This window comes from Muscardinus avellanarius (assembly GCF_963383645.1).
Source record: "Muscardinus avellanarius genome assembly, chromosome: 6".
Taxonomy (NCBI): domain Eukaryota; kingdom Metazoa; phylum Chordata; class Mammalia; order Rodentia; family Gliridae; genus Muscardinus; species Muscardinus avellanarius.
The window spans coordinates 138,822,883-138,836,976 of record NC_137791.1 but is presented as its reverse complement, the minus strand read 5'-3'; the positions used below and the strand labels follow the sequence as shown (position 1 = coordinate 138,836,976).

Sequence of the window (14,094 nt, the reverse complement as noted above, 5' to 3'; positions counted from 1 at the left end):
ATCCTAGAAATCAGAGAGGAGATTAAAAATGAGTGAAACTCTTGAGCAGATCTTTTACAAAAAAAGAAATGCCTATAGCCAGCGATGGTAGGATCAGAAGTCAGGAACATAGAAACTAAACCCACACATGGTTTGCAGTGACCACAAGCTAGATATGACTAGATGCTTCTGCTAGGGCAGATATCAACCTCGGCACAACCTGCAGCACCAAAAGACATGCACTGACATGGATGATGCCGAGACAGAGGGCCGAGTGAAATGTCGCTCAGAAACTGCTGACTTATTTCAGTTCAAAGCCAAGCCAGACCATGTTGTTTAGGGCTGAAGAGGAAAAGTGATCAAGAAAAGCCACAGTAAATGACTGCCGAGGCAGGCAGTGATGCTGTGGGCAGCAGAGAAGACACTCGGGACTCTAGACCTCCCATGCTCAACCTAAGGGGTTATCCCACAGTTTTCTGTAAGGTAATTTAGATGGAACATTCGTATGTGGTTTTTTTTTTCGTGAAACTTTACATATCTTTCTATATTTTTATTTTATTATTTTTTTTGTGTGTGTGGTACTGGGGATGGAACCCAGGGGCCATCTACCTCCAGGCTACACTCTCAGACTTATTTCATATTTTATTTGAAATCAGGGTCTCTTAAGCCAGCTGAGGCTGGCTTCAAACCTGTGTGATCCTCCTGTCTCAGCCCCCCCAAGTGCGGGGATTACAAGTGTGCACCACCACGCCTGGCTATATTTTTATTTTTTAAGAAACCCAAGGCCAGGCGTGGTGGCGCACACTTGTAATCCCTGCACTTGAGAGGCTGAGACAGGAGGATCGCATGGGTTTGAAGCCAGCCTCAGCTACTTAGTGAGGCTCTCAGCAACTTAGTGAGACCCTGTTTCCAAATAAAATATAAAAATCGGTCTGGGAGTGCAGCCCGGAGGTAGGAAGCCTCTGGGTTCCACTCCCAGTACCACCCACCCCGAAAAAAAGGAGACCCAAGAATCCCTTCACCAAACTCTAGTGGGTGATGTTCTAGCAAGAAAAACCTAACTTTTCAGTTCAATTGCCCTTTTTTTGGTGTGTGTATGTGTTTGTTTTTTTAGTTTATGTCTTTTAAGTTCTTTAGATAGTCTATATATTAGTCCTCTACCATGGGCAACAATTTTTTCCCATTCTATAGAATGGGGAAAAATGGTTCTCTCTTTAGACTCTTGATGGTTTCCGTTGTTGCTTTCCAATTTGATGCCATTTTATTTATTTATTTATCTATCTATCTCTCTATTTATTTGTTTTGCAGTACCAGGGATGGAACCCAGGACATTCTACCTCTGAGTGACAACCCCAGCCCTAATTTTTTATTCTTTATTTTTGGAACAGGGTCTCACTGAGTTGCAAAGGGCCTCACTAAGTAGCTGAAGCTGTCCATGAACCACGATCCCCCAGTCTCCACCTACTGAATGCTGAGATTACAAGTGTGTACCACCATGCCTGGCCGCCTTTTCATTTATTAATCCCCATTCTTATTTCCTAAACTTTAGAGAGTGTTCTCAAAAGAATAAAAGAATAAGGATAATATAAAAGGATAATATAAGAAAAACTGCTCAACATCATTAGCAATTGGTAAAATGTTAATCAAAACCATTTTGAGATTCTATCTAACTTCAGTTAGAATGGCAATTAACAAGAATGCAAATAATAATAAATGCTGGAGAAGATGTGGGGAAATAGGAGCTGGTCTACACTGCTGGTGAGACTGCACATTAGCATAACCATCTACGGAAGTTCCTTAAAAGACTAGGAACAGAACCACCATGCAACTCAGCTATACCACTCCTTGGTATCTTTCCAAAAGAATTAAAGTCAGCTGGGCATGGTGGCGCACGCTTGTAATCCCTGCACTTGGGAGGCAGACATAGGAGGATCGCGCAGGTTTGAAGCCAGCTGTGCTGGCTTAAGAGACCCTGTTTCCAAATAAAAAACATATTAAAAAAATAGGTCTGGGAGTGTAGCCCAGAGGTAGAAGGGCTTCCAGGAACCCCAGTACCATAAAAAAAAAAAAAAGAATTAAAGTCAGCCGGGTGTGGTGGCGTAGCGTACGCTTGTAATCCCCACGCTTGGGAGGCAGAGACAGGAGGATCGCGCTGGTTCATCGGAGCCAGCCTCGCTGGCTTAAGAGACCCTGTTTCCAAATAAAAAATATAAAATAGGTCTGGGAGTGTAGCCCGGAGGTAGAAGGGCTTCCAGGAACCCCAGTACCACCAAAAAAAAAAAAAAAGAATTAAAGTCAGAATACGATAGTGCTGAGTGCATATTCATGTTTCTAGCAGCAAGATTCACAATATCTCAATCATGGAGCCAACCTAGGAGTCCACCAACAGATGAATGGATAACAAAAATGTGTCATATGTACACATCAAAATTTTATCCAGCCATAAGAACAAAGGAATTACATCATTTGCAGGAAAATGGACGGATTTAGAGGGTATGATGCTAAGTGAGATCAGTCAGCCACAGAAAGTCAAGGGTTGAATGCAAATGTGGAAGCTAGAAAGAAAACAGGAAACAAACGCGACTTTAGATAATTAAGGAATGTGGCCAGCAGAAGAGTTGGAGGGGATGGAGGAGGTGAGTAGAGAAAGGAAAGGAAGAACTGAGGAAAGGAACAGTTCAAATTATGCTGTGCCCAAGTATGAAGGTATCACTGTTGTGTATGGAGAGGGGTGGGTAGTAGGGTGGGAGCTGAGGGGAATCATACCAAGACCTGCGTGAATGTCTGTATGAATTTGAACCTCACTAAGACGTGTAACTACAACGTACCAATATAAATAAAAAATAAATGAAAAAACCCTCGCTTTTGAGAAGGACCCTGAGGACCCACTGCATGTGCAGTTGATGCCTGCTGCTTGTACATATGGACTAGCTGCGATGGGTTTCAATCCTTGGTCCTCCCTTCCAGGAGTCAGGAAGGAGGAGGAGCAGTGTCAACATCAGTCTGGGGCCAGTGGAGAAGGAAAAACGTGGGATCTCCTGAATCTTGCCACTGGGAACAACTCACTGGCTGGAGAGAAATGACAAGGACACGGTCTGAATAAGAGCTTACCCCAAGAAGTGCTGATGTCCTCTCCATCTCGTCTCTGTTCACCTGAATCTTGTGGCTTTCCATCACTGTGAGTCAAAATCCAGATCAGATCCTGTCTGCACTGCATTACTGAATCCTTGCAGGCAGGGTGAAAGTCCCACTCCTGGTGAGGACCAGTGACGGCCCCCCACTGCACCCACTTCAAAGCCAGCCTCTGCAGAGGCCCTGTCAGGATCTGGGACACAGTGGGGACACAGGAGCAGGCAGAGCTGGTTCTGGGGTGCGAGTGGGCATGAGCTGGCCCTGCACACACCCTAGATGGAGAGTTGCCTGAGGCTCTGTCCTGTGGGCCCTGCGGACTGCTTATAGGGGGCAGGAAGAGGGTGTCCTGGCTCCATCAGGCCAAGGAGGGAGGGGTATGGACAGCAAGGCCAAACTAGAGACCAGTGGCAGCAGGCAGAACATCAGCAAGGTCTCCTCCTCCTGGCCAGACCAGACAGGACAGGAATATCAGGATGTCAGAGTTTAGTGTCCTTCAGGAGGTGATGTGGCTCAGTACCTCTTGTTGCAGAAAGGAGAACGAAGGGTTGGTCACTCATCAGGACCCATGAGATACAGTACTTATTCTTAAATAAGCTAGAGAGAACATTCATTCCCCAAACAATGTAATAAATTCGCCAGAAAATATTCATGGTAACTTACCTGCCAAAATTGGTATCAGAGGAAGTTCCAAAGTACAAAATAGTCGCCATAAGCCATAAACCTGTTTCATTTAAAAAAAAAAGTAAAGTATCAATGCTTCTTCTTTTCTTTTCTTTTTGTGGGAGGGTGTTCCCTAGGGATTGAACTCAGGGACATTATTGCTCTGAGATACATCCCTAGCCATATACATACATACATGCATGCATATATATATACATATATATATGCATGCATGTATGTATGTATATATATGTATATATGTATATATATGTATGTGTATATGTGTGTATATATATATATATATGTGTGTGTGTGTGTGTGTGTGTGTGTGTGTGTGTGTGTGTGTGTGGTGTGTGTGTATGTATAATGTTGTGGTACTGGGGATGGAACTCAGGGGCTTTCTACCCCTAAGCTACACTCCCAGACCTATTTTATATTTTATTTGGAAACAGCCTAACTAAGTAGCTGAGGCTGGCTTTGAACCTGTGCAATACTCCTGTCTCAGCCTCCCAAGTGCTGGGATTACAATCATGTGCCACCACACCCAGCTTAGCCCTGTTTTATTTTGAAAGAGGATCTCATTAAGTTGTGGAGGGCTACGCTAAATTGCTGAGGCTGGTCTTCTGCCTCAGCTTTTCAAGAACTGGGGTTACAGGAGTGTATCACCACACCCGGTTTCAATGCTTCTGCCTCTTCTCCTTCTCCTTCTTTTTTTCTGTGTGTGAATGTGTTTCTGGGGATCGAACTCAGGAGCATTCTACCTCTGAGCTATACTCCCAGCTTGATTTTATTTTTTACTTAGAAACAGGGTCTCTCTGAGTTGTGGAAGTCCTCACTACATTGCTGAGGCTGGCTGTGAACCTATGATCTTCCCATCTCAGCCTCCAAGTATTGGGATTACAAGTGTGTGCCACCATGCCCAGCTTCAGTGCTTCTTTAAATTTTTATTTTTATCTGCATTTTGTTGAAAAGCTACTTAACTTTGTTGAGCTAGAATAAGATAACTTTCCTCCCCACCATCAACTCCTCTCCTTTGTTCTTCCTAGTAAAACTCTTTTTTCTGCTACATATCTTATTTTTTCTATTTTATGATCACAACCTGGTAGATATTCAGAAATGCCAGGTAGTCCAAGTTCTATCGCAATCTTCTTTACTCTTTCTTATTTTTAAGTCTGATTTAAGCCGGGCATGGTGGTGCACACTTGTAATCCCAGCCTTCGAGAGGCTGAGACCGGAGGGTCGCGGTTCGCGGACAGCCTCAGCTACTTAGTGAGGCCCTCTGCAACTTAGTGAGAACCTGTTTCAAAAATAAAGAATAAAAAATAGGGCAGGGGGTGTAGCTCAGAGGTCAAATGCCCCTGGGTGTCATCCCCAAACACGCAAAAAAAAAAAAAAAAAAAAAAGGATTGATTTAAGCATTTGTGAACTTTTAGTCTTCCATTTTAATTTTATTTTATGTGTATGTGGTACTGGAGATTAAATCTAGGTGGCATTCTACCTCCAAGCTATACCCCAGCCCTATTTTATTTTTTATTTTGAAACAGGTCTCACTAAATTGTGGCATGGCTTGCTAAATTGCCGAGGTTGGCTGAGTCTGCTATTCTCTCGCCTCAGCCTCCCAAGGTGTGCGCCTTGGATGCCCAGCTTCCCACCTTAATTTCAGAACAGGCTTACTGAATCCCCGTCAAGTTACTGAGGTTTTCATTGATTTTGCCCCGCCACTGCTGACTAGTCTGGGGGAACACTGGAATCTATGTTAGTCCACCTGCTCTCAGAGCAGGAAGTCTTTGCCCCTTTATTTGCATCCTTCCAGGCTCTTTATTGGCATTTTCTTCAGGTTTTGGGGGGTATTTTGGGAGAGGGTGGTGCTATGGAGTGAATCCTGGAGCACTCTACCTCTAAGTTTACACCTTGCCTGTCCCTCTAGAGCCATTTTATGCCTAGGCCTGTGATCCAAGGTGGGTCAGCCCTCCCCATCAAACTGCCTGGGCTCCCTCTCTGCCCTCAGGAGGGGCTCCCACAGGGAGCCCCAACAGGAGAATAATAGCAGAAGGAGAGAAAAACAGCTCAATGTGGAACCCGGGGCAGAAAAGCACCATGGCTTCTCCATCTTGCCTTTTGCCTTCACAGTGCTGTCACCTTGATGCGGTCCCTTCCGATGGCCGTGGCTTCCCAATTAATAAGGCTGATTGAGGGAAGATAAGTCTATTTTACCACTGAATGAAATCAAGGCTCAACTTTTCCTGGAAGCCCTTCTACCTCCGGGCTACACTCCCAGACCTATTTTTGCATTTTTATTTGGAAACAGGGTCTCCTAAGCCAGCGCGCGGGGCTAGCTTCGAACCTGCGCGATCCTCCTGTCTCTGCCTCCCGAGCACGGGGATTACAAGCGTGCGCCACCACGCCCGGCAAGGCTCAACTTTTACATTAGCAACCATATTAGAAAATCTCAGCTTTCTAGCCAGGTGTGGTGGTGCACCCTTGTAATCCCAGCATTTGGGAGACTAAGCCAGGAGGATCGTGGTTCGTGGACAGCCTCGGCTACTTAGTGAGGCCCTCTGCAACTCAGTGAGATCCTGTTTCAAAATAAAGAAAAAAAAAGGGCTGGAAGTGTAGCCAGTAACACATACACACACACACACACACACACACACACACACACACACACACACACACACAAACGTAACAACAACAAAATCCCAGCTTTCTAAAGGGAAAACTTTGAAACATGTTAAAGTGTTTCTAACCTATAAGAAGCACTTTAGAACTTCAGGTCTTATCCTGGTCTTCCTTTTTCTGAGTGAGGCACAGGTTAACTTGGCCTTAGAATAAACATTCCAGTTGGTTCACATTCAAGACACTAACTGTGCCCTGTGAGTATGGGTGTGGGCCAAAAGGGAGCTCATGCATGACCTTCAACTTGCCTTACCTTCAACTTGGAGCAAAGGTCCACTGTAAGTCTGTAGAGTATATCCAGGTTCACACATACATTCTGGTTCTTTAAAAAAGCAAAAGCAAAAGTTAAAATTTAGGTAATTTTGTTGGTCACGCTCATCATGGTCTGGCAATCAACACAACTCACAAAAGTGCTCCTAGTTACATGCTAGGAGGCTACCAATGGCAGACGTTACATGTGTGATGGCACCATCAATCACAGTCTGTCAGGGGACATGCAATAGAGGAGTTCATCCATGTGAAGTTCATGGCTGCCATGTCTCAGAATTCCACACAGCTGCCTGGAAGAGCTTCTCAACTCCAAAAAGACGAGGTGCCTCCATTCTGAGTAGTCTCAGGATGTGCCGCTCCTGGGCATGGTACACGCCTGGCTCCCAGAGCCCTCCGTCCTTCTCTCTGAGCCACCCATACTGTTTCCCCAGAGGAGCTGTCTCTGCCAGGCCTTGCCTTACCATGCAGCTCCCCCCAACCTGCACTCCCTTCCATTTTCCTGAGCGATCCAAACCTCTTCAGAGCATCGTGGTGCCAGGCCCACAGATTAAAGTTCTGACATCCACCTCCTGCCCTCATATAATGCATGGCTCTCCTGCAGACATGTCAGGTCAGTAAGACACAGTCAGACTGCACCCAAAGCTGCCTCCTGTTCCCCTGGAGTGAGGACAGAGGCCAGAGAGCTGCAAGTAGAAGGTCCAGCCCCAGCTCGACAGCACTGCTAAGCGGCTGTGGCAGCCTGTGTGTGGGTGCCTGCTTCCTGGCATGGAGGATATTCCCACTCTGGAGCCAGTTTTCATTCCCTACAGCCACACACATTCCCACACATGGGAATACTGGAAAGAAACTACACTGAAAGTTGGAAACCCAAACTGAACCCGAGCCTCAACTTGAGCTGAGTGTACAGAAACTTTTGTGTGCCTCAGATTCCCCATCTGTAAACAGGTACTGATAAGACTGGGCAGACAACTCTTTCAGTAATAATATCCCAGCTCCTGTTAGGAGAGTCTCTCCACCTGACAATAGAAAGGAATGCTAGTCCCAGAACCCTGCCTTCCCTGCCAGAGGTGGACACCTGACCAGTGAGGGAAAGAAGCTCTCCAAGAGCTGAAACTGTGAGTCCTGGCTTGATGGACTCCTGTTCTTGTGAGACCTGCTTCTGCAAGTTGCCCCATGACCTTCTGATAAGCCACTCTTCAAATTAAGGGCAGCAGCACCTTTCATTATGGCCCTGCCCACACTGGGGTGCAGACCCTCATCTCACATGGATGGTCATGAGGATGAAGGGCATGGGCAAGTCTAGCTCAGGGTCCACTGAGTGGGCTTCGTGGTGCTCTGCTTTGCCCTAAGTTCCCTTGGCCTTTGGTATGCTGACCTGCAGGACCCTGAGTATGGCCATACTTTCTCCACTAGTTCCTGAGGTGTGGGGAGCCATTAAGGTTTTCCTCTTATCTTTACTAAAAGAATACTTCTGACTGTCCTTCATGACTGTCCTTCTCTCAGGTGACTGTCCTTCACCCAGAGTCAACAAGGTTTGGGGTCATGGAGGGTTCAAAGTAATTAAGGTCTTAGAGAAGATTAGGTTCGTGTTGTTCATGATGGCACGAGGGTATTGACTGACCTGCCCATGATGTATGTGTGTATTTTGGATTTGTCATTATTGTATTCTGGTGTAACCTGAAGTGAAAAACTATATAAATACCACAAGAGAAATAAACCCGGGATCAGCCAGTAGAGATATCGACCCAGGAGTAGACTGGCGATCCTCCGATGCTTGAACTGAATTCTTTGAACTGAATTATTTAATCCTCACTCTTCTCTTCAGAACCTGTATTTTGCTGGCTGGCTCCGGCACTGAGAGGCAGCAGCATCTCCAGCAGGGAGTACTTCGGGAGAGTCACCTGAGCAGCTCCTCTGGTTCTCCCCAGGTGGCCCGAGGTGGTCATCCTGGGAGCTCAGCAGTGGCCACATCACTAAGGACTTATAAATGAGCCGCTTCCTGCTCACAGAGCAGGCAAGACTCTGGCACTAGAGAATCTACTCAGAACCTCACTGTGTTTGGGATTTCCATCTTGATAAAAGGATAGGAATCTCCTTATTCTCCATCCCCCACCCGAGAAGTACCAATGCCAAAAGTGTAAGTGTAAAGTGTAGCTGGGTGTGGTGACACAAGTCTGTAATCCTGGTACTTGGGAGGCCAAGACAGGAAGGTCACACATCCATGGCCAGCCTCAGCAACTTAGAAGGTCCTTGGTAATTTAGTGAGACCCTGTTTCAAAATAAAAAAATCAAAGAGGCCTGGTGTGTAGCTCAGAGGTAGAACATCTCTGGATTCAATCCCTGGTAAAACTACACACATGCACAAACACACACACACACACACACACACACACACACGTATGTGTAGAGCTGGGCATGGTAGTACGTCCCTGCAATCCCAGTGAATCAAAAGGCTGAGGCATGGGGATTGTAAGTTCAAGTCCAGCCTTGGAAACTCAGGGACACTGTCTCAAGATATAAAAAGAGCCAGGCATGGTGGCGCACGCTTGTAATCCCAGTACTTCAGAGGCTGAGACAATAGGATCACAGGTTTGTAGCCAGTCTCAGTTACTTAGTAAGGTCCTCCACAATTTAGTGAGACCCCATTTCAAAATAACGAATAAAAATAGGACTGAGGATGAGCCGGGCGTGGTGGCGCATGCTTGTAATCCCTGCGCTTGGGAGGCGGAGACAGGAGGATCGTGCAGGCTGGCTTGAGACCCTGTTTCCAAATTTAAAAAATATATTAAAAAATAGGTCTGGGGGTGTAGTCCGGAGGTAAAAGGGCTTCCAGGAACCCCAGTACCACCAAAAAAAAAAAAATAATAATAATAACAATAACAAGAAGAAGAAGAAGAAGAAGAAGAAGAAGAAGAAGAAGAAGAAGAAGAAGAAGAAGAAGAAGAAGAAGAAAATAGGACTGAGGATGTAGCTCAGAGGTAGAATGCCCCTGGGTTCAATCTCCAGGACTGCAAAAAAATAAAAAAATTAAAAAGGGCGGTTGGGAGGCAGAGACAGGAGGATCACGCAGGTTCGAAGCCAACCTCGCTGGCTTAAGAGACCCTGTTTCCACATTAAAAAAAAAGTATGAAATAGGTCTGGGAGTATATCCTGGAGGTAGAAGGGCTTCCAGGAACCCCAGTACCACCAAAACAATAAAGAAAAAAACAAAACAAAACAAACAACAAAAAAAAAATTGAAAAGGGCTGTGGAGCTGGGCGTGGTGGCACACACTTGTAATTCCAGCAGGACGACTGCAGTTCACAAACAGCCTCAGCTACTTAGTGAGGCCCTTTGCAACTCAGTGAGACCTTGTTTCAAAGTAAAGAATAAAAATTAGGGCTGGGGGTATAGCTCAAAAGTAGACTGCCCTTGGGTTCCATCCCCAGTATCGCAAAAAAAAGGGAGGGAGCTGTGAATGTAGCTCAGTGGTAGAGTTCCCAATCCCCAGTACAAAAAGAAAAACAGAAACCCCAAACATATGTGTAGAATGAATGTTGGCAATATTCTCTTTATTATTAGACTCTCTATGAAGTAGGAAAAGTTTCTAGAAAAAGGCCAAGGTTGTATTAATAAGGGGAAAAGGCTCATCTTCAAAAGACTTACCACAGCATTCCTTGAAGAATTTCTGTGTGTGCTGCTTGTGTTGACAGTAATGGACTCTCCAAGGTGCTTTGCCACGAGTTTCTCAAAAGAAGGCACAGCATCACTGGGATCTATGAGCCAAGCAGCAATTCTGGGGTCCAGCCCTACAAAGTCAGCAACTGAAGAAGAAAATGTCACTCAGTCTTCCCAGGAAAACAAGTGCTGCTTTTTCTGCCTTGACAAGGTGTTTTGTTTTGATTTGCTTGCAGTGCCAGGGCCTCATATATGGTAGTCAAGGGCTCTATCACTAACCCACACCTCTGACCCCATGACAAGGTTCTTAAGGTTCAGATGAATAATGATATTACCATCTCCTAAAATAAAGAGTTAAATACCCATGTGACTCTATTGTTCCTCAGTGATTTCAGTCCTTTGAGAAGGTGGCCTCAACACACCTAGGTCCCACATGCTTGGTCTCCATGGGTGTCACATTGAAGAAGTGGGTCCCTAACAGCTAAAAAGGGTAGGGGGCACTGAACTGGATTTTCTTTCTTCCTTTCTCTCCTTTTTTTCTTGTCTTTCTTTCTTTCCCTTCCTCCCTCCCTCTCTTCTTCTCCTCCTCCTCCTCCTCCTCCTCCTCCTCCTCCTCCTCCTCCTCCTCCTCCTCCTCCTTCTTCTTCTTCTTCTTCTTCTTTCTCTTTCTCTCTCTCTCTCTCTCTCTCTCTCTCTCTCTCTCTCTCTCTCTCTCTCTCTCTCTCTCTTATGTTCTTATGTTAGGTATTGAACCCAGCAGCATTTACACCCAAGCTACACCACCAGCTGTGTTTTATTCTTTTATTTTAAAAAGGGTCTCACTAAGTTGCAAGGGGCCTCACTAAGTAGCTGAGACTGGCCGTGAACCTGTGATCCTCCTGTCTCAGCCTCCTACATACTGGGATTACAAACATGCCCTGCTACACCCAGCTGGAATCTGGATTTCTCAATATGCCACAAGAGTCTGAAGTCAGAACCCGGGCTTACTTCTTGCTTCCTTCTCCTGCCTGCTCGTCTCTCCTCTGCCTTGTCCTCCCTCCATTCAGCTTTCCAATCATCAGGCAATTGCCCAGCCTTCCATATCTCCCCTGCCTCTGTTCCCACTGATGGACTGTCTTCCCACACCACCCATGACCATGCATCGTAATGCCAGGGCCCCACCTCTCGAAGCAAGGGAGCAGGGCAGAAGCGGCCTGAGCACATGTGGAGCCCTCACGGCTGCAGGTGAGGTTGGGCAGCAAGTGTTCGGGGCACAGACTGGCACTGCCTGATGTGAAGGAGTCTGGAGACATAACGTGCTGCATGCATCGCGATACTGAGAAGAGAACGCTGCCCTGGGCGGCCACCTGATCCTGTGTTAGTTCCTCATCTGGAACCTGGGAGGAGACTACCATAAATACCTGAGGGACACATAGGCAGGTGCTTTCCAAAATAATAGATATAAAAATTTTTTTTAGCTGGGCGTGGTGGCACACACTTGAAATCCCAGCGCTTTGGGAGGCGGAGACAGGAGGATCGCACAGGGTCAAAGCCAGCCTCAGCTATTGAGTGAGGCTCTCAGCAACTAAGTGGGACCCTGTTTCCAAATAAAGTATAAAATAGGTCTGAGAGTATAGCCCAGAGGTAGAAAAGCCCCTGGGCTCCACCCCCAGTACCACCAAAAAAAATTTTTTGTGGTGCTAGAAATTGAACCTACAGGCATTGTACCTCCAAGCTACACCCCCAGCCCTACTTAATTTTTTATTTAGAAGCAGGGTCTGGCTAAGTTGCTGAGAATCTTGCTATGTTGCTGAGGCTGTCTTTTGTCTGGTTTTATTTTTTTGTTTTTGTTTTTTGGTTGTTATTTTTTGGCGGTACCAGTTAAACCCAGGGGCATTGTACCTCTGAGCTATACCCCCAGCACTATTTCTTATTCTTTATTTTTAAACTGTATCTCACTAAATTGTGGAGGGCTTCACAAGTTGCTAAGGGTGGCCACAAGCCTGTGATCCTCCTGTCTCAGCCTCCCAAGCACAGGGATTACAAGCATGCACCACCACGTGGCCTAAATAGATAAATTTAAGTACTTGGGCTGAGACAGGAGGATCACAGGTTCGCGGCCATATTCAGCTACTTAGTGAGGCCCTCTGCAACTTAGTGAGACCCTGCTTTTGTTTTATCCCCAGCAAAAAATAATGAATGAAACAAAAGAAATAATAGATAACTCTAAATCCTAAAGTGATTGATCATTTTTACTTTAATATTTTGTATTGAATAGACAAAAATAAAGAGTTTGGAAATATGTATTCTATTTCATAGAAAGAAGTATTGACCTATTCTAGAATTACAAATAAAGCCCATTAAGGTACTTACTTATTTATTTTTTTGTGGAACTGGGGGTTGAACCCAGGGATGCTCTACCTCTAAGCTATAGCCACGGCCCTATTTTAGTTTTTATTTGGAAACAGGGTCTTACTAGCCAGGCATGGTGGTGCATGCTTATAATCCCAGTATTTAGGAGGCTGAGGCAGACGGATTATAGGTTCAAAGACAGCCTCAGCAACCTAAGAGCCCCTGTTAAAAAAAAGGGGGGGAGGGGTTCTGGGGGTATAGCTTGAAGATAGAATGCCCCTAGGTTCAATCCCCAGTACCACCAAAAAAAATTTAAAATAAAAAAGGGCTGAGGGTGTTGCTTAGAATAGAATGTTTCCAGGTTTAATCCTCAGTACCCTAAAATATAAATAAATAAATACATAAATAAATACATAAATACATAAATAAATAAATCCTGGTGAGGATGTACAAAAAGGAAAGTCATGCACTGGTGATAGGAATATAAACTAGTACAGCCACAACAGAGAATACAATTGAGGTCCCTCAAAAAGATACCAACAAGCCAGGCATGGTGGCACACACTTGTAATCCCAGCATTCGAGAAGTGGAGACTGGAGGATAGCAGTTCATAGACAGCCTCAGCTACTCAGGGAGGCCCTTTGCAACTCAGTGAGACCCTGTTTCAAACTAAAGAATAAAAAAAATATGGCTGGGGGGTGTAGCTCGGAGGTACAATGCCCCTGGGTCCCATCCCAGGTACCACACACACACATAAAAGATCCCAACAGATCTAGTATAGGGTCCAGCTCTCCCACTTTGGATTATTTCGGAGGAAATTAGAGCAGCATATCAAAAAAAGAACCTGCACACCCATGGTCACTGCAGCAGTGTTTGCAATGGCTCTCATGTCAGACTAGGTACCTGTTAAGGTTGGATACAGAATGGCCCTTGAAGAGCTCATACATTTTGGAGGCTGCAATCCCAGCATGGACAGACCCATTGCAATGATTTCCCTGGGCGGCACCCAGCAGGCTGAAAGGATGTGGCTGGAGGTGGGTCCCTGGGCTGCGACCCTGGGACTCTATTTGGTTTCTTCTCCCCTGCTCTCTCTTGCATCTGGGCTCCATGAAGTGATGTATAGGCACAGCCGTGTGCTCTTCCTCTCGGCCTCCTGCCACCACACCCTGAGATCCGTGGTCCCCAGCCTCATGAGACTGACCCCGAAACTAAGAAAGAAATCTTCTTTCCTCTAAGTTACATGGTCAGATATTTAGATTATGGCTGTGAAAATGCTGACCAGAATAGTGTCTGTCAAAGAAAGTGCAGCGTGTAGGCTGAGAAGGAAGAACACAGGTTCAAAGCCAGCCTCAGAAACATAGTGAAACCCTCAGCAACTTAGCAAACCTG

The 14,094-nt window shown here is 45.7% G+C and overlaps 1 protein-coding gene across 1 annotated transcript in view; it reads right to left on the bottom strand.

Moving 5' to 3' along the window:
* POLN (DNA polymerase nu) overlaps positions 1–14,094 on the bottom strand; it is a gene marked incomplete at both ends in the record, with an annotated part of 142,091 nt that overhangs the window by 101,689 nt on the left and 26,308 nt on the right. Inside the window, 4 exons of the mRNA XM_080697296.1 lie at positions 3,091–3,155; positions 3,772–3,832; positions 6,701–6,769; positions 10,363–10,520. Of these exons, the coding sequence (XP_080553422.1) occupies positions 3,091–3,155; positions 3,772–3,832; positions 6,701–6,769; positions 10,363–10,520 (353 nt within the window). The remainder of the gene's footprint in view (positions 1–3,090; positions 3,156–3,771; positions 3,833–6,700; positions 6,770–10,362; positions 10,521–14,094) is intronic.